Consider the following 20,854-nt stretch of genomic DNA (forward strand, 5'->3'; position numbering starts at 1 on the left):
GGATATCTATTTCCATGACTCGTAGTAAGGCAGGTAGTTTGCATTTACTGTTACAGCAGGTAAGGAGGGGAATAAACTTCCTTCCTATATTAAATCTGCTCCATCAGTGTTTATGTTTAAGAAGATCTTCAAAATATAATGTGTTTCCTAATAACTGTATTATTGCTGTTTTATTTGTCAATTGTTTAATTGATTTGTTGATATATTGCTGATTACTATTGTAAACACTGTGATATAGTTATTCTATGAATAGTGAACCTACATGTACGTTATAATAATAAAGATAAATATCCTTCCGTCTGTAGATGAATTTATTTGACGATCACACCAAGTTGGTTCTGAATCACAACGACAGTGATCACCTGATTACGTATATCAACGAGGAGCGTATCGCCAGCACCTATCGCCTCATCCAAGTTACCCACCACGGCTGCTCCACAGCCATCGCTAAGAGGCTTCATCTGGCAAGAGAGAGAATGCAAGACATGATGGGAATAGGGAGTGATGCGTCAGAAGATGACGTGGAGGAGAGTACTGACTTATAGGAGTGCATCTTATAAGGATCTTACCTTCTCCAAGTGGAGGTAAAAGAACGATTCCCATTATGAGAATGCTCCATTTAAGGGTTACTTTGCCTTTGATCGGGCGAGTTGGTCTATAAAAAGCGTTTGAAACCGTTTGTATTAAAATGCATATGAATATAACCCCACAAGGGAAACTGACGGGGTAAATTTTTGATGATTTTGGAGGTTGAACAAAAATTTGACTTGAGTGAGATCGAACCAACGACCTCCGGATTAACGACCTCCGGATTAACGCGCCGGCGCTCTACCAACTGAGCTATCTAGCCCTATGTTGGCGGTGTCCCTATTTTGTCAATATCTTTGTTCAGGGGTGCCTGTCAGAAGCCATCAACTGTTAACTGCCGTGTAGCCAGGGATCACACCCAAAATGCATATAGTTAGAAATATAACTTGAATTTGCATGGTTTTCCCTTTACTTTGCAAACTAACAGGACAGCAGCCGATTTCACGAAACTCTAGGATAAATTCTAACTCGAGTTAGGACGAGTAACCCGTCCTAACTTAGGATGGGTTCAATGCTTCCTACGTATTTGGATACGGGATTCAACTCGTCCTAAGTCCTGAGATTAATCCTAAGTTAGGAATAGTTTGGTGAAATCGACGGCTGGCCATTTTGTGGAGTCCAAAGTTTGACTCCCTAAATTTGGGTGCCATGTTTGTCCACGACGTATAAGGGAAATTGTTTTGACACCATTTTTATTGTCGTGTGTTTCAAAACAATGGCATTTATTACGCTTTGTGTGACTTGGCTCAATCTCATGAAACACTCAGATTCATCTTTAGATGAGTTGTCAGTCTAGTGATTTGTATTGTGACGTCAAACTGTGCTTGAAACTCAGATTAGTTTACATCTCAAGATCAATCTAAGCACTTAAGACAAGTGTCCACAGATTTACATTAAACTTACATGTTTCAGGGGTACTGATGCTAGAAACTGGAACGCTTCCCTTAAGCCTGGTTCATACTTCATGCGAATGCGAAGTGAATTTGACGTGAATTTGACGACACAACTATCCAGCGCAGCGATATTTGCAAGTGAGTTGGACAGAGTTGAACTGCTGCAAACAATTTGTTGTGAATTTGTGACGTCAACGTTTGTATCGCATTCGTGAACCGGGCTTAAATATATTACTTGCTAAGGTGCTGTAGTTTTTGAGAAACGAGTAAAACAATTTCACAAAAATGTTTAAGCATGTGCTATGGATTTACACGACTTTCATGAAAATGTTGCTGTGTGATTTCCACTTTTTTTCCTTGACTAATGAAGCTGAAACTGAAGCTGAAGCTGTAAGGATTAATGTCATTGCAGAAAACCTGATCTGCAAAAGGTATCAAAACCCTTTAAAGGCAGCGGACACTATTGGTAATTACTCAAAATAATTATGAGCATAAAACCTCACTTGGTAACGAGTATGGGGAGAGGTTGATAGTATAAAACATTGTGAGAAACGGAGTGATGTAGTTTTCGAGAAAGATGTAATTTTCCACGAATTTGATTTCGAGACCTCAAGTTTAGAATTTTAGGTCTTGAAATCAAGCATCTGAAAGCACACAACTTCGTGTGACAAGGTTGTTTTTTCTTTCATAGTTATCTCGCAACTCCGACGACCAATCGAGCTCAAATTTTCACAGGTTTGTTATTTTATGCATATAGTGAGATACATCAAGTGAGAAGACTGGTCCTTGACAATTGCCAATAGTGTCCAGTGCCTGTAAGCAAATTTTATTTTCTCCTGTTTTATGCTGTTCGTTCTCTCTGTGAACAGACTGCCTGCTTTCAACTGGTTATGTTTATTCAAAGTTTGCTTAAGACAAACCAAAACAGTATTACAGTTTGTATTATAAAAGTATTATTTAAATAACAATATTTTAAAAGTTGATTGAAGCTTAGCTGAATTTAATCTAAAATAGTCACTAAGTGATGTTCAAGAGACTGTGCATGGTGTAGATAAAAAGAAGTACAGTAACTACTACCAAAAAAAACTTGTTGGTACAACCATGTGTAAATCTCTTGGGGGAGGAGCTTTGGCTCTAAGATCTCAGAGCTGTTAGGCAGTGTCTGAAAGCACGACTTTGGCTACAGCTCTGGCTAGATCGCACGGGTCTGCATATTCTTCAATATACTGGCAGACGCACTGATCTAGCCATAGCTGTAGCCGAAGTCGTCGTTTCGGACACCGCCTTATTTTGTTTTCAAATCAACCACAAACTGCTCTCTTTATTTAGAACCGACAGTCCCCTTAAAGAGATTTATTTATACATGGTTGTATCTGCAGTTTACTCGTAATATTTACTCACTTCTACGTAACTTTCTACTAAACACATTCATAGAAAATAATATAGTAGAATGATCTTGAAATACCATTTGGAGGTTTCCTGAAATATAAATAAAAATCATACATTCCATGGTTGGAAAGTTAACTTCACTGAAATTAGCAACTCTCAAAGAGTACGAATTTATACCTTAGTTCATAATGTAAGGTTCTTTGATTAAAGACCTGAGCCCAATTTCAAAAAGCTGTTAAGCAGCAAATTCTGCTGAGCAAATTTCATTACTAAGCAAGAAATGAGTAGGGTACCAGTGGCAACAATGTAAACATTGATGAGTGTTAGCTGGTAACCTGTTTCTGCTATGCAAGATGGGAGCTAAACATGTGAGCATTACCTGGGTCATGCATCGATGGTTGCGATTGGTCAATGCATAAAGGTCAAGCTCAGATGATTGGTCGTTTAATGAGATCATAGGAGGCCTACAAATAACTACTCTGGTAATGAAAAAAAATAATATGCCAAAATTGAGAGATAAATATAAGAGAATGTTTGTTTTTAGAGTATAAGTATATCAGTGTATTGTACATAGTCAACAATCCTCTGTCAATGGTAAATGAATGGTTTATTATGAAAACTTTCCTTGAAGCACCGCCAATAGAGGGGGCTGTTTGGAAGACATGACATCATGTAGTAAACCGATTTGCAATGTACATTTTTCTGCTGCCACACACAAATTCGTCAAAGTCTTTGTCATCAATGTAAAAAATGTAAAATGTATGCATTTTTCTAAATAAGTAAAATTTTTATAAAACAATGTTATCCACCTACGTTCTTCTTTTTCACAGACTTGGCATGGTTTTGTTTTCTGTGCACTTATAATAATGGAACATTTTTAATGTTGATTTGGTTGTTTTAATCGTTTGTATTTTGGCTGGGCAACAAAGAGTACAGTTGTCCCATGATGTTGAATGTTGTGACTATGAATGTTAACGTTGAAGTTTGAGAGGGAGCAGGTTATGTCCAACACATTAGTTCCAATGCCTGGATTGATCTAGCCTTGCTCAAGGCAGTCCAATTATTCACTTTGAGAAAAAAAAGACCAGCGTTGTATGTAAAATGTGTGTAACCACATCACACAACCTGTCGCCCCCCGTACGCTTTCTGTATGCGTCGACCTAGTGGCATACGGGTTAACGGTACGAATGCGGATAACTTGTGCACAGTAGTCGTACGGTGTGCGTCGAGTGATGTGACATGACAGTGTATGCGGTTGGGTCGTGCGGTGTGAACACACATAGTAAGCACAGTGTATACGGGTGGGTTTACAACAGTGTCTTTTCAGAGTGAATAATGCAACTGCCTTGAGCAAGGCTAGGATTGATCTAATTCTTGTTCAAGGTATTGGACATTGCTGTTGCATGTTTGAGGTATCAGTGCATTATGCTGTATACTCAGTACTTTCCCTGAGTTCTGTGAAGAAAAAAAATCACAAGCATAGTACTTGGGTGGGATTCTAACCCATGACATTTTCTCTTCTGGAGCAGTGTCTTACCAGCTAGACCACCAATGTTGTGCAGTAGCTAGAGGCAGCTTGAGTCCTACGTGCAGTGGGTTCAGCAACGATTATTAGATGTTAAATTTGCATCAGGGATTAAGAATGTTAATTTTTTTCCACAAAACTCAGGAAAGTATTGAGTATACAGTGATAACACACATCGGTGTATGGGTAAAAACCAAAATTGATATTTTGTATCCCCGATGCAAATTTAATATCTCTTATATCGTTGCGGTACCCGCTGCTTAAACATAGGATTTGAGCTGCCTTTAGCTACCGGGCAATCTCGGTGGTCTAGTTGGTAGGACACTGTGTTAGAATTTTTTATTTTTTTTACCAAACTCGGGAAACTACTGAGTATACAGTGCTACACACTGGTGTAATGGTAAAAAACTAAATTAATATTCTTTATCCCGATGCAAATTAAAAAAATAATTTTTGTTTTACAAATATTGAGTAAAGATTTTATCAGGGATAATTTTAATTGTGATGTCATTATGATGTCATTATTTCATTATGCACAAGCTATAAGAACTGTATTCATATTTGTGTGTTTTTGTTGTACAGATTCAACCTGTAAAATATAAGAAGAGAGAATATTTTTATTTATTATATTTGCTCATGGCGCTTCGTTTTCTCGGTGCTAAGTTTAGATTTTATGGGACTTTTTTTTCTGTTGTCATTGTGTTGTTAAAGGTCTTGAAATATATTGTGTCGGACAAGTAAATGTAATTTGTTAGATGGTTAACTGTTTATGTGATAGATTGGAATCCTTGTAAATTATAACTAACAGTGGAAATGGACTAGTCAGGTCTCCTGCTTGTCATGGTGATGACAGATAGGGACCTGGGATTAGTCAGGCTCCCTGCTTGTTTTAATTCAGTCTTGCAAGTTTTACGCACAAAAATTAAAAGGAAATATATTTCTGACATGATTGCATTGGGTGTGGATATTAACTGCTGCTTTTAATTGCTGATGAAAAAAGTAACCTAAAAATAGAAGACTGGTCTTTGACAATTACCAAAGGTGTTCAGTGTCTTTAAAGCACCAACCTCTGGTTAATCACCAAGCAGCTTAAACTAGCTTTGTCTTCCAACATTGTAACACTTGTTCTTCCTTATAATTTCCCCCATCTTATTTTTAAATTATTATTGTAATTATTTATCACATAATTTTGCATGGTTTGCTTTAGTATCCAAACGAGTAGATCTGAACATCGAACAAAACTTTGATAGCTAAAACAAAGAGTTTTTCACTTGAAAGAAATGTTTATTTCTATGTAAACACATTTATTGTTATTATTGAGTTTGTTTGTTATACAATTATTTTGTTATTTACTTTGGTATTAATTTATTTGTTTATGTTTATTTTTATTTACTTACTAATTTGTTTATAAATTTTTATTTTGTTTGTTTATTTGGTTTTTTTTAATTTGTTTTATTTAAAGCATCCTTTTTTTAAATTTTTGTGCATGCATATCTTATAAAGAAATTGTGCATGACTCAAAAGAAAATTGTGTCTCATCAAATTGAAATAAATTCGGAGCAGAATTTGTTTATTAATCTTACTGAAATATTACAGACTTATGGAACCCCCTCCAACTTCAAGGAACTTTCCACAGAAAGTTTTTCGAAGCTTGAGATTTGATCCTATTTTTTTTTTATCGATGGCCTAATCACGACAAAATGCAGAAGTTTATAATGTCAAAATGACATTGGTAAACAAACACATAGTAAACCAGTTTAAATAACATTCCTGTTCAAGTAGCTGTTACAAAAACGAGAACACGTTGCCTTTGATGTTGCCCTGAAAGATGTTGTAAAAGTATAATACATTGATCCACACAAACATGCCTCGAAATTGCACGGTTTTCCTTTTACCTCGTCGACTAACACTGTCGGCCATTTATGGGAGTCAAATTTTATAAAAGACGGTTACAAACGCTTTTCATATACCAACTCTTCCGATCCAAGGCTACGTGTTCCTTCAATGAAATAATGAAAAAACTTTAAAAGTTACTAAAAAGAGAAGTGCTAAAGCTGTATAACTATACCTTCTCCCCTACAATTTTATCAACGGCCCAACTGTGAAGCTTTATACAATGCGTAATTATAACGAAATGCTTCTCATCAGTAAATCCATAATAAAAGAATTATTCAGAAAAATAATTAGAACTTCGAAATTTCATGTATGGATGTGAATATAATTTATATGGGAAATAAAAATATTTTACATCTTTAAGAGCTTTGGGAATAAGCAGTATTTATCGTTAATCTATGGTGAAGATGTTTATTGGAAAGCTAAGACAAAAATATTTGTGGTTGAAACAATTATTATGCAAAACATTTGGCCAGTTTTTATTTCGCTTTGTTTTTATAAAATAGTGGTCCTTCACAACAGAGTTGAGACGGCATCAGACATTATTATGTTGATTTTGTTAACTCCACGTGGTCGTCATTCTAGTTGGATATACTGCACTGTAAACTATATGGAGGTAGCTCTTTGAATAAAAACAACCAGGTTGTGGAACTTAGATCCAGTAAGTTTGTGTTGCTGTGTTTTATTTTGAGTTCAGAAGAGGAAAGAAATGGTATCATCACAAAGTAAAGAATGAACCGCAGGCAGCCCATCCTAGTGTTTAGACAAGGCCTTCGGTAGGCTAGTCCCAACCTTTCCATTACGGTCCAAAGTGTTTTGCAGAAAATATCCCCTTTCAAAAAAAGGATATCCTATAGACAAACTTCTTATAGAATCCTGGTTTTTTTATTTAAATATAATTCAAAGGATTTCGAGAATGTACGTCACTTGCTGTACGCGCTGACCATTACCCGAAATGAAAATTATCAAACTTGTCTTTGAGAATGAGACACTAGGCCTAATGAGTTTTTTGTTGTAAAAGTCATGTTTAAGTAAGGCTAGGCCTATTAGCGTTTACGGACTGCAATCTTAGGCATGCTTTCCACCACACGCCGTTTTTGGCAAGCCAGGTTAGGCCTGCAGGCCCACAAACAAAAGGGATAAAAGTGTTTGTTTTTAGACTTGAAAGTTGAAACCTGCAGTTTGTTTGCGGGGAAACTTGCTCTCATATAATAAATAGTGAAAACAATTTGGTTGAAAGGTAGCCTTGATCAAGGCGCTACAGCCAGCCGCGATCTGCAAAATCCCAGTCCCCATCACTGAATTCCGCCAGCGCACCCCCATACATAACACAGTGCATATAACACGTGTACAGCGTATGTATACATACGTACTGTACATGTACCGGTACATGTACCATCTGTATACGGTACAGTTACGGTACAGTTACGGTACATGGGTACTAATAGGGAGCCACGTGTGTGAGGTTGAAAGTACAAAGACACGACCGTACTCACGACTACGCTATACTGTTCTCGCTGTACAATGTATGGTAATGTACATTTGTGTATGCGCTGCATGCGTACGCCGCGAGCGTATTTTTTGTTCCTAGGACGAACGTGGGCAATTTACATAAATGGGCGTAGTTAACTATACATTTTCCTATGCACATGCGTACTTTGACGTAATAATAGTTGTGGAAAATTCATACACTCACGCATATTAAACATGTACACATACACGCACACGTGCACATGTTACATGTACAATGTACATGTATATTTAGTACCATGTACCATGTAAAACTGCGTATTTTGTACAACTCTACCTTTTGTCCATAAAATGCGTCGCGCTTGCTTTCATTGCCAAGTCTTGATTAAAGCTCGTGCGTGCGCTAGAGTGTTTTTCGGGCAAAAACACGCCCATTTTATGTTAATTACCCACGTTCGTCCTAGGAAAAAAATACGTGCGCCGCGAACCGGGCCGGGGAACAGTACGTCAACAGCCTTGATCAAGGCTAGTTCAAAGGGAGACTATTAGATTTTTCTTTATCAGCCCATGTTGCTCTGCTATGATAAGCCTGATTTTTTCACAAATTTTTTAATGGGATTGCAAAATTTACACGAAGGCCATGGAGTTTTTTGCCCTCGCTGGTCTTGGCAATAACTATGGCATTGGTGCCTGTCAAAAGTTTCCAATGGAAGTGCCCATTTGCAAATGAAAAATGGCTTTGCCCTTGATGAACAATTCCAGGCCCGCACCTGTGCGACTGTACCCTCGTGGTAGTAATGAGTAAATTATTAAATTATAACATCAACAGTTGCTTATCGATAATCCTCCTCATGATCCGATCACCTCATGTTCGTTACGTCACGCGGGCTATTCTCTTCGATTTTACACAACCCTGGGAATTATCAATTGAATTCAGTTTCTACGCAAGTTCAGCGCTGTTTATTGGCCAGTAGGTAAGTGGGTTTTTAAGAAACTTATTTTAATCAACAGAGGGCGTGCGTCAATGTGTGATTTTATGCTTGCTTTTTACAAAACATCGTCGTTTGACTGCTTCTTTGCTTCACACACAAAAAGAACATAGTTAGAAAACATTTTCGTGCTCTTCTTCCCGAGTCAGATACTCGTACTCAGAATGGATGTAAGTGTGAACCTTTTAAGTTTTTGAATAATTGGTGTAATCGTTTATGAAGCCTCTTGTGAACAGAGGACACGCTTGCCTAGTTCCCGGACAGAATCAAGGAGGGGCTGGCGTGTTTTTTATATAATAAATTTGTTAATTAATATTTATAAGGCCTACGTATTCTATTTATAATTTTCAGATACTCCTTTGTGGTTAATGGATGTATAAATGAACAACCATTAAACTTTTAAAGGTGTCTTTACGTATTATACTGCTTAAATATTTCTTCACTTGATGAGAGCTGGGAATATTTGTTTTAATAGAATCTTAAGGGACTGTAGGGAAAAATTTGCAAATGTATTCTGTGCAACTTTAATTATTTTTTAGTGTGATGTTCTGGTTTGGATTGAGTTTGGCTGGGGGGGGGGGGGATGTGGTTGGAGCTTTACAAAGGATAGCTCCATGATCATCCATGGTTAAAACATTAGTTTTATGTAATGATTTTGGGTTGAAAAATAAACATTTACTAGACAGAGCAGGATTTGAACCAAGGTCAGGGTTCGAGTACCTTCAAAAGATTTATGTGCTGGTACTTTTTTTTAGTGTAAAATTTTCACACAGCTCAAAATCATAGCAAAAATAGTAGTCTTTTACATATTACTCCACATAAATAAATAAGTGTTTTTGTATCAACTTTTAAATACAAAACTTGCATTTGTAATTTTTTGCTTGCCTGGTTTGGTTAATTTCTTGAGAATCCGATCACACTACAAATAATAATTTATGTTTATATTATTGTATAGGCTAGTTGCAAGACTGATTTAGTCAACATTCTTCTCAAATGTAGTACTACTAGTGTTATACAACTACCACCATTCTTTTCAGAAATGAGAAGTCTCCCCACCCCAACAATCCGATAAATCTACTCCGTGGTAGTAGAATATAGAAAGACAGTTCTCTAAACAACTAACTCTACCTGGCAAGTAGGATACACATGTATGGTGTTCCCGAAAACCAAATATATACCACCATGTTCTAAAAAAACTAGGTGTCATTTATAAATTTGTTTTTCTCATCTAGATCAAAATATTGGATGCAAGAAGCAGCAAAGAGCTTCTGACACTGACAGGGGTGAGTAATGAAATCTCGCCGTAAGCTCCTGTAACAACATCCCCTACTCCCTCCCTCTTGAAGAGCACGTCCTCAGGGTTGGGACTAGCCTTTTGTCAGGGGCCTACGTGGCAGGCAGACAGATATCTGTAAGACACCCGCACTTGTGTCCTTGAGCCATGGCGTTTGTATCTTATTTATTTGTGGAATTTGCCGAGTAATGAAATAGAAGTAAAAAAGCATCATGGTTTGTGTATTGTTAGGATGCGGAATCTTTTTCAAACGACGGAAACAATATTAAAGTTTTAACACAAGGTCAAAGGTGTCGGTGATTCACTGTATTTTTTTGTCAAATCCTTTGTGTTGTGAAAAGGAAGTAACACACGTGCCTTCATACAAATGCAGTGTATTTTATTTATAAATGTATATTTTCCTCGTTTCCCCATCAAATTAATTGGAGTTTATTATTAATGCCTTACTATTTGCATTTACAGCTTGGCAAAGCAACAACCATTGCTGATGTTAAAACCCAGTTTCATCTCAAAAGTGAGTAATCATAATGGACACTTAAAATAAAGTCTTTTATTTATGTCAATTATGTGTAAATGGAAATTGTTTTGATTCATTTCTGTTTGATCATAACCTAACTTTGTGGATTTTTCCCCTAAAAAAGTATAAATGTCTTGAATAATAAAACAGAATTTGGAATGTTTGTTTCTGGTACATTTTTGAGTCTATTACAGTAAAATGTTTATTTTCTTATTTTTTTGTCAACGCTTAATATTCTTTTCTTTTTTTCCAGAGAGAAATCTATATCCGGATAGACAGTCATATCGTACAGCTTCAAGTGAGTAGAAGTTTGTAAACATTTAACCAGCATGTTCCATTCAATATAGATTGTTATGTGCCCTAAAGAAGGGCGTAAGACTCTGCAGCCTTCTTTCAAGCACACAAAGTACTTTTTCCGTAACAAAAGGTCGTAAAGTGATAAAAAGTATACCTTTGGTGTTTGGAACTATTTGATTGTTTTAGTAGTATATATCAGAGGGAGCCGTTTCTCACATTGTTTAATACTATCAACAGCTCTCCATTGCCTTTTACCAAGTAAGTTTTTATGGTGACAATTATTTTGAGTAATTACCAATAGTGCTGAATAGTGCTGGCCTTTAAAACTTCAAATGAAACTCTGTGTTCGTTTGTTGGTTTCAGAGGGGAAGTCCCTAAAGGATGAAAGCACTCTGGAATCCTTGGAGTTGGGTAATAACGGAAAACTCTACTTCAAAGACTTGGGTCCTCAAGTTGGTTGGAGCACGGTAAGTTGTTATACGGGAAAGTCCATTGTTAGGCACCCAACATTAGTGCTGGGCGAATAGTGAAATTTTGTTATTCGGATACCGCTGGCCAACTATCCGAAATTAACCGGATATTCAAATGTTTTTTTCGCCGCTAGAGGGCGCTATTTAAAAAAAATGATAAAAAAAAAATTGCCGCTAGAGGGCGCTGTTCGTTTGTGAATGGGATGTTATGGGCGGATTGATATTAGTTTTAGACCAGTGTCACTCGGTTCATTCATAAAAATGACCGGATCTAATTTTAAGATGGCGACTTGCTTTTTCTTTTGATTGTGATTGACTCTACGTGAAGGAAAACTTTTGTAATCTTTGAACAAATTACGTCAGAAATGTCATCGTTTTAACTCTTCAAGGAGGTGAGCATAGTTAAATACTTAATTTATGCTTTTTTTGCTGTTTTAATAGAAGTTTCATACGGATTCCGACAAAACAATTCATGTCAGTTGTCGACCGACGTCCGCGGATATTCGGATATTAAAGAATATCCGGTTTCTCGGTTGTAATTACAGAATTATCCGGTTTGTAAATAGGTATTCGCGCCCTATGCGGATATCCGGTTAAGAAAAAAAAGGCATTCGCAGTTACGGATAGGAAAACCTATTCGCCATTAACCGGATATACGAATTATTCGCCCAGGCCTACCCAACATTGACTATTGACAGAAATGTAACTTTTATAAAAGACTTTTTATTAAAAAAAAAAAATTTCAAGTAGTAAACTACAAAGGAAACTGACTGGGTAAGCTTAAAAATAGTTTGGGTTTGAACAAAGAAAAATTGACTGGAGCGGGACTTTAACCAACGGTCTCCGGATGAACGCATCAGTGCTCTACCAACTGAGCTATCTAGCCCTATGTTGGGGGTCTCCCTGTTAGTCAACATCTTTGTTTGGGGGTGCCAGTCAGAAGCCATATAACCTGCTAGCTGCCGTGTTACCAGGGATCACACACAAATTCTGAGGTCTCTAAAATCATACTCAAATATTTTAGTTGATAATTAATTCTTTCTTGAAAACTACGCTACTTCAGAGGTAGCCGTTTCTCACAATGTTTTCTACTATCAACAGCTCTCCATTGCTTGTTACCAAGTAGTTTTTTTGTGCTAACAATTATTTTGAGTAATTACCAAAAATGTCCAGTGCCTTTAAAGGGATAAGACTTTTTAGTATTAAATAAACCATGAGGGAAACCATAAGGGAAACTGACTGGGCAAGGAGAGGTTTTAGCTGTTGGAACTGTTAGCTGTCTCCTGACGATGACTAGAGCAAGCTAGTCGAAACGTTGAGACCAATTCAGAACTGACTCCGCGGCAGTACAATTATTACGATCCTATAAGCTAAAGTAGTAGTCCAGTCTAATTTCTATACCATCCGCCCTGGTAATAGTTAATAAGGAGGACAGTTCTTTTCAGAACTGAGAAGTCTCCCGAACCTCCGATTATCTACTCCACGGCAGTAGAATAAAGCAAGACAGTTCCCTAAGAACAACTCTACCTTGCAAGTAGATACACACATGGTGTTACCGCAAACCAAATATACATTGATACCCCACCATGCAATGCCTCAAATCCTATAGCTGTTGGAACATTAAAACTTTTTCTTCTTATCATGCTCTACAGGTGTTTCTCACTGAGTATGCAGGTCCGTTATTCATATACCTACTGTTCTACATGAGGCCTGCAATCATTTATGGAGCTGAGAATATTGACAAACCCAGGTCTATGGTGGTTCAGTAAGTACAACATTTTTACTTAATTCCCAAAGTAATTGATTTATGCGCTATTTTATACTGGTAGTTGGCTTAGCCGTTACTTACTTGGTATCAGGTTGTATCTGTTTTCTAATTCGTATTGTTTGTAAAATTATTAGTCTCTCTGTCTACTTCGTATACATGTACTGTTCTAGAATTATATATACCTTGTTTAACCATGGTGAAACCTTTGTGTTTGCTATCTACCGTAACAGTTAGTATTTACTTATTCGTCTATGTAGTGCTGTTATCCTGTTTTGTTTTGTGTTGTTGTAACGGGCACATCCACCGCAAACCTCGGCTTTTAGGATGATGCATCCATGTGAATGTAGAAATAAATGTCATATTGATAACCATCTAGTTTCCTTGTCAGAAGAATTGGGCTTGTCGTGGCCGAAGCGAATAAGAGCACTGGATTCAAACTCTGGTGTTTCTGATCAGCAGAATGTGGTTCGAAATCATTCACTGAGTCTATATAATAGCATACTGAAAGTAACAAAATATGATTTTCAATTTTTTTTTTTTGTTCTCAAAAATAGTTAATGGCCTGACGTTTTGACCCTATCAGAGTCTTTCTATGCGAGGGTACAATCATCAGGCCATTAACTGTTTGTTTTTTTGCATTTTACCATAGGTCCTTTCGGTTGGTAAGCAGTTGGCAACAGCTTATTCTATTTTCTCATTTAAAATTATTGTCCTCTGATTTGACTGCAGGATTGCCGCCGCTTGTTGGTCTCTTCATTATGCAAAGAGACTCTTAGAGACTGTCTTTGTCCATCGATTCTCCCATGCTACTATGCCAATCCTCAACATCTTCAAGGTAATAATAATAATGGCTTCTTATACAGCGCCAATATCCGTCACTCAGTGGCGCTCAAGAAACTTTTCACTTGTAGTATCGATTCTCCTATGCTACTATGCCAATCCTCAACATCTTCAAGGTAATAATAATAATGACTTCTCCGTCACTCAGTGATGCTCAAGATGCTTTAACATACATTCATAAATACCTCAGACAGTTTCGCTATTCCTATTGGTGGAGAGCGCGTCATGTGGGGGTGTTTAAGCGGTTGATAATAACAAGCTTGAGCTGTTTATAACCGGTTGTTTTCGGGTACATTTAGATGCATACTATGCGCTAAGTTGGTGCAAGACGTTTCTCCTTAAAGGCAGTGGACACTATTGGTAATTACTAAAAAATAATTATTATCATAAAACCTGATTTGGTAACGAGTAATGGGGAGAGGTTGATAGTATAAAACACTGTGAGAAAGCGCTCCCTCTGAAGTAACGTAGTTTTCGAGAAAGAAGTAATTTTCCACGAATTTGATTTCGAGACCTCAATTTTAGAATTTGAAGTCTCGTAATCAAGCATGTGAAAGCACACAACTTCGTGTGACAAGGTTGTTTTTTCTTTCATTATTATCTCGCAACATCAACAACCAAATGAGCTCAAATTTTCACAGGTTTGTTATTTGATGCATATGTTGAGATACACCAAGTGAGAAGACTGGTCTTTGACAATTACCAATAGTGTCCAGTGTCTTCAAGGGCAAGCAGGCGCTGTTGGTGAGTTGGCCGCACTGTGTGTGAAAGGAAAACGAGAAACGTCATGCACCAAGCCTAACTACGCCACAAATGCATACACCAACTGTGAAGACAAGTCTTTGACAATTACCAAAAGTGTCCAGTGTCTTTAAAGTGGCTGTCCCGTAATTTGATGTTTCTTGGATCCGCCATGTGCATGTAAAGCCCTGATTCATGCTTCATTTGTATTGTATTTTTCTGTTTGGATGAAAGGGTCATAAACATTACCATGACATTACAGAGTTATATAATGCTTCTATTCACTGCTGTCCCCAATTCTAGGCTCTACACGCAAATGGCTGACCTGGCGAACATATTCTGCAAAACCACTATTTAATGTTCTACTTTGATTTTGTATTTTCTTGTATTTTAGAATAGTATTTACTACTGGGGATTTGCTGCATTTGTTGCTTACTTCGTTAATCATCCTCTGTACACGCCGCCAGGTAAGTAAACTATCAATGTCAAGCAAGTACGCTTAGCAGAGAGAATCTCGCTAAGCAAAAAAAAAAAGTCATATTCTATAACCAGCTTGGTGTTTGTAACCCCTTGTGGGAGTTCGCCGAGTGCCCTTGTTGGGAAGATCATCTAAACTAAACAAGCTAACTGGTCTTGCTGATAAGTCGCTGAATAAGTTAGAGGAAACCCTGCATTATGGTTAATAAATCTTGATAAACTCAAATTGATTGCTTTAAGATTACAGGCTTGGAATTTCATCTTTGAACTTATTGAAAGGGCAAGGTCATTTTTATTTTGCATTGGCCACTTCCATTTGAATTTGTTGAAAGTCAATGGGAAACTTTTGAAGGGGCACCAAGACCAAAGGCAACGGAGGCGATGGCATCCGTGGACTGCATGTTATTCCAGGCCTGAGATTAAAATATACCTCGTAGTAACTTCTGATTTCTAGGAATTGAAACATCAGAGTCCAGCTTTCTCCAGAAGACGATCAGAGCATACTGATCGAAACGTCGAGTTGAAACCAAGGGTTCTTTTCAGAACCACCCCAACTCATTAGAGATGGTCATCACATGGTGTGACCGCAAACCTTTCTATAACTTCTGATTCATTGTGTTTTTCTTCTTGAATTCAGCTGGTGGAGATATTCAGGTGTACGGTGGTCTTGCTTCCTTCCTGGTAAGCTCAAGAGTTGGCGTATAATCTTTTCTATATTTCCCCTTCAAGTTATGTCATGGCCGAGCGGTTTAGAGGTCCAAATTCACGACCTATTTTCATGGCTCTGCTTACCGCTGAATTCTGTGCTCACTTTTCAAGGTTTTCAAGAATGCCTAGTAATGTGGGGTTCGCATGCACACAAGCAAAAATTCCCTGCTTACCCGCGAAACAAACTTGACGTGAACACAGAATTTACTGCTTCCGCAACACCGATTCCTTGCTTACGGTAAGCAGAGCCGTGAAATTTGGCCCGAGTTGTAAAGCCATTGGGCCCGGGTGGTAAAGCCGTTGGGCCCGGGTGGTAAAGCCATTGGGCCCGGGTGGTAAAGCCATTGGGCCCGGGTGGTAAAGCCATTGGACTGAAATCCTGGTCATGACATTTGTGTCCGTGAGCAAGACACTTCACTATGATTGCTTCTCTTCACCAATGGTATAAACGGGTACCTGAAATTTGATTTAGAAAAGCCTTGGGGCGACAAGGCAAGGGAGCTCAGGGCTGTATACTCCCCAGGGAGATAAGAAAGATTTCAGGAATGTTTTGGGCCCAATGACCAGGGAAGTTGTGCATTGGTATGTTATTGTACATAATAACTTGTTATTATTATTGTCTAAATGAGTGTAGTTAAAGTTAGGCTGTAAGGGCAATCAGTCTGGTGCAGTTTTGGTATTGGTTTGAATCAGTATGTATTATTAATGTTGTACACAGGGTACCTGAAGAAAAAAAATGGTGTCAGCATGATGAAACTCTATACTCTAGTTCCATATTATTTCAATCATGCTTTTTGAGTATTATTTGTGTTTATTGCTAAGCAACTATTTATTGCTGTCTATTGCTAAGCAGAAAATGTTTGTAATGTTGCTGTTGTTTTGTTGTTGTTCAGAGACCTTAGAGAGCCCAATTCAGTAAAGCTGTCAATCGCCAGAAAAAAATTGCATAGCAATGAAAAATCTTGCTTTACAGAAACAGATTACCAGCCAAAATACCATGTAATGTATATTGTATCTTACTGGTTCCCTGCTAATATGTGCCTAGCAGACACAGCTTCATGAATACGGGCAGAGTTACTGGTAGTCTACTTCTGCTAAACTTTTGCGTAGCACCTTTGTGTGTTTTATGGCTTGATAGCAATAATAATAACATTTATGAAGTAGGAGTAAAAAATAAAATATATATTGATGAAAACCATGCCTTGATAATGTAAATGGGTACCTGTGAGGGCAGAAATGGTTCCTGTAATTGATTTAGCTTAGGCATATTTGTGGCACAGGCTGTATATAGTCCCCAGGGAGCTGAGGGGGTTTAAAGGCAGTGGACACTATTGGTAATTACTCAAAATAATTATTGGCATAAAACCTTTCTTGGTGACGAGTAATGGGGAGAGGTTGATGATATAAAACATTGTGAGAAACAGCTCCCTCTGAAGTTTCAAAGTTTTCGAGAAGGAATCAATTTTCCACGAATTTGATTTCGAAACCTCAGATTTAGAACTTGAGGTCTCGAAATCGACCATCTAAACGCACACAACTTTGTGTGACAAGGGTTATTTTTTCTTTCATTATTATCTCTCAACTTCGATGATCGATTGAGCTCAAATTTTCACAGGTTTGTTATTTTATGTTTATGTTGAGATACACCAACTGTGAAGGCTAGTCTTTGACAATTACCAATAGTGTCCACTGCCTTTAAGGAATAAATTAAATGGCCAAGTGACCAGGGGTAATAATGTTGGAAGCGCTTTAAGACGCTGTGTAAAAGCGCTCAATAAAAACTGGTTAATATGATTTTTAAATGTGTGCAAATTTAATCAATTCAACTTCAGTGTATTATATCAAAAATAAAAGTAAAAATACTAAAAACATTTTGCTCCTCCTGTACTTTGACAGCTTTGTGAGTACGGAAACCTCTGTATCCATGTGGCGTTCCGTAATATGCGCCCAGCGGGAACCAAGGAGCGTCGTATCCCACAGCCCACCGGTAACCCAATGACGATGCTCTTTAGTGTGGTTAGCTGCCCTAACTATACCTATGAGGCTGGCGCTTGGATTAGCTTCAGTATCATGACCCAATGTCTGCCAGGTAAAATGGAATCGTTCATAAAGTCTGTAAAATAGCGTTTACGTGAAATGTTAGTTTTAAAATATCAATAGGTCGTAGCAGTATCAGGCTTAAAACTTTGATATTAAACGAGCACAGGGAAAACTTTCTGTATCCTGCCACCATTTTTCACAAGTAAAAAAAAAAAAAACATCAGTTAGGTAAATTAGATACTAATATATTTTCTTCATGAATGAAAATGTGGTGGCAGAATAAGGAAACTTTTCTGAGCACCGCAATTACCCTCTGGTGAGGGGCATGCTATGAGGAAAATGTTACTTTGTATTGGAACCTTTCAGCGGGCGCCAGAGCACAGGGCACCTGTGGAACACAAAACAAAATGTTGGAACACAAAACATAATGTCCACAAATTTACATTAAACTTACTCAGTTTGAAGATAATGATAGTAGAAAGCTTCCCTTAAAATATTACTTGCTGAGGTGCTGTAGTTTTTTGAGAAATGAGTACTAAAACAATCACAAAAATAATTTTCGTCTCGATTTCAGTGAGGCAAAAATTATTCTGTATTTAAAATCGTATTAATCAGTTATGGTATGTTATGGTAAAATACCATAACTGGTTAATTCGTTTTTACATGCTAAAACTTAAACTAAAATAATTTTTGTGACATTCTTTCTCAAAAACTACAGCACCAAAGCGAGCAATATTTTAAGGGAAGCTTTGTATTATCATTATCTTCAAACTGTTTAAGTTAAATATGTGGACATTGTGTAAAAAGTACCCAGACACTTTAAGGGGCTCTTTAAGCATAATTTATAAGAAATTATTGTTATTATTATTAACCACTCTGCCATGAAAACCTTTTTAATGTTTTTTTGTTGTTTTGTTTTTCCCTTCAGCACTCTTATTCACCATCGCTGGATTCTACCAGATGTCTGTTTGGGCTCTCGGAAAACATCGTAACTACAAGAAGGAGTTTGCATCTTACCCACGAGGGCGCAAGTCAATCGTTCCTTTCCTACTCTAACTCTTCCTCTCCTAAACGTCTCCATCCTGGGTCGATCAAAATCAATAATGTTATTATTTTTAACTTTTCAAAATGGTTCTTATATAATTATGATACAAATAGCCCATTGTTGAATGATTTGAATCATGATAGAAAATGGTGATCTGGGCCCAATTTTATAAAACTGTTAAGCAGAAAAAAGGCTTGACAAATTGTTTTCCTAAGCAAATATTAAGTGGGGCACAAGACACAACAATGCAAGCTCAATGTATTATTGGTTGGTAACCTGTTTCTGCTAAGCAATACTATTCTTTGCTTAGCAAGTTTTCGTGCTTACAGGGTTCATGAAATTTTGCCCTGATGTATGTCAGGTCTGATCTGAAAGTTTTGACGAATAATACATTGAATGTTAAATACTATTTGCAGTTTTTCAGTTGTTTGAAGCAATTATGATATTGATTGTATACAAATATGATTTGACAAAAGTGCATATAGATCCTTCTTCACTGCTGAAACTTGCTAAGCACAGAAAAATCATGCTTAGCAGAAACAGGTTATCAGCTATAATACCAAAAAGTTCACAAGTGGCGTTGCATCCTGCGCATTTGTTTAGTAGCAAAATAATTTGGTAAGCAGTATTTCCTGCTAAGCAGCTTTACGAAAGTGTGCCGTGCTGTACAGGCTTTGTACGCACAGAATTAGTGTTCAATTTGTATCCCACGTCAAGAAAATGTTTCGTACAGTTCAAAATTATTCCAGTATTGTGACAAATTAAATCTTATTGGAAATTGTTTGATACATAGTTACTGTTTTAGGGGCCAATGGTTTGAATTTTTGATAGATGTTCAATTTGCATCTGGGATTTGGAATGATATTTTATGATACCATACACCGATGTGTATAAGCACTGTATTCTCAGGACTTCCCCGATTCCTGTGTTCAAAATCCACAGGCTTATTTTTAGAGTGGGATTCGAACCCAAAAACGTTTTAATTCCAGAGCAGGGACGATGTGCTACTATTATTTAGGATTATGTGATTTATACATTTTCTATTGGAAACTAAAGGGTTTGGAATAAAAAATACTTCAGTGTTGTCAGGGCTTGAATTTTACACTGGACCACCGGCCAGCGGCCAGTGATTTCAGTGTCGGGCCAGTAAACTCAAGACAGGACAAGTCTGGCAGTCTTGTTTTCTCAATTCAACATCTTTGACTCAAAAGAATGATGTTCAAATGTTGAGTTTGAGTCTCACAAAATAACTTTCATTCAAGCTGAGTATCACCCAAAACAGAAGAGATAAATCCTCTCTTAGTGTTCTTTCAAATAAAACTGTTAGGATGATAAAACTGTGTTCTCATTGTGATTCTAGTCTCTTCTCATTTTGATTCTGGTTTTGTAAATAAAATCCTGGTCCAGTAAAGATTTTGAGCTGCATGTCCTGTGGATTTCACCCCAAAATTGAGGCATGGTTGTTCTATCTATTTTTCATATGATCAGCGGAATTAGTAAATAAGATCGGAGAAAATGAACTCTTCCAAAGACTCTGTACTAAGCCTGGGCAACTAGTGAAATTTACTTCTCGACTAGTTGCGCCTCAAATAATCACTAGTCGTGACTAGTTTTTAATTCCCAAGACGCATTACAGCATAATGTCTGCCACAGGCGCAATAGTAAAATTCACGTTTTTGAAACATTGTGTCACTGATGTTTGATTGTGTTTCATGAGTCTATGTTTGTTTGCAGTAGTCGTGGCGGTATGATAAACCGAGTAGTTGAAAAACGGTAGTCGAGTCATGACTAAGAAATCGATAGTTGCGACTATGACACTACTAGTCGCACTAGTCTCCCAGGCCTATTCTTTGCAACACTGAAAATGCACATTCTAAGATTGTGTTTATTCTTTCAGCTGAAGAAAGATG

General features: G+C 37.3%; 2 protein-coding genes across 2 annotated transcripts in view; both read left to right on the forward strand.

Annotated features, from left to right (window-relative positions):
- LOC139946031 (serine/threonine-protein kinase PLK1-like) overlaps positions 1-6,925 on the forward strand; it is a 41,939-nt gene extending 35,014 nt beyond the window's left edge. Inside the window, exon 14 of the mRNA XM_071943614.1 lies at positions 306-6,925. Within this exon, the coding sequence (XP_071799715.1) occupies positions 306-545 (240 nt within the window). The 3' untranslated portion in view covers positions 546-6,925. The remainder of the gene's footprint in view (positions 1-305) is intronic.
- A 1,854-nt stretch (positions 6,926-8,779) lies between these two features.
- Positions 8,780-20,281, forward strand: LOC139946331 (probable very-long-chain enoyl-CoA reductase art-1). The gene is made up of 11 exons (XM_071943965.1): positions 8,780-8,917; positions 9,980-10,030; positions 10,504-10,555; positions 10,812-10,856; positions 11,219-11,322; positions 12,978-13,090; positions 13,823-13,928; positions 15,069-15,141; positions 15,789-15,832; positions 17,756-17,948; positions 18,828-20,281. Exons 1-11 carry the CDS (start codon positions 8,912-8,914, stop codon positions 18,953-18,955), a joined length of 915 nt encoding a protein of 304 aa, XP_071800066.1. The 5' UTR covers positions 8,780-8,911; the 3' UTR covers positions 18,956-20,281.
- The last annotated feature ends 573 nt before the right edge of the window (positions 20,282-20,854 follow it).

The sequence above is a fragment of the Asterias amurensis genome, chromosome 13 (assembly GCF_032118995.1).
Source record: "Asterias amurensis chromosome 13, ASM3211899v1".
Taxonomy (NCBI): domain Eukaryota; kingdom Metazoa; phylum Echinodermata; class Asteroidea; order Forcipulatida; family Asteriidae; genus Asterias; species Asterias amurensis.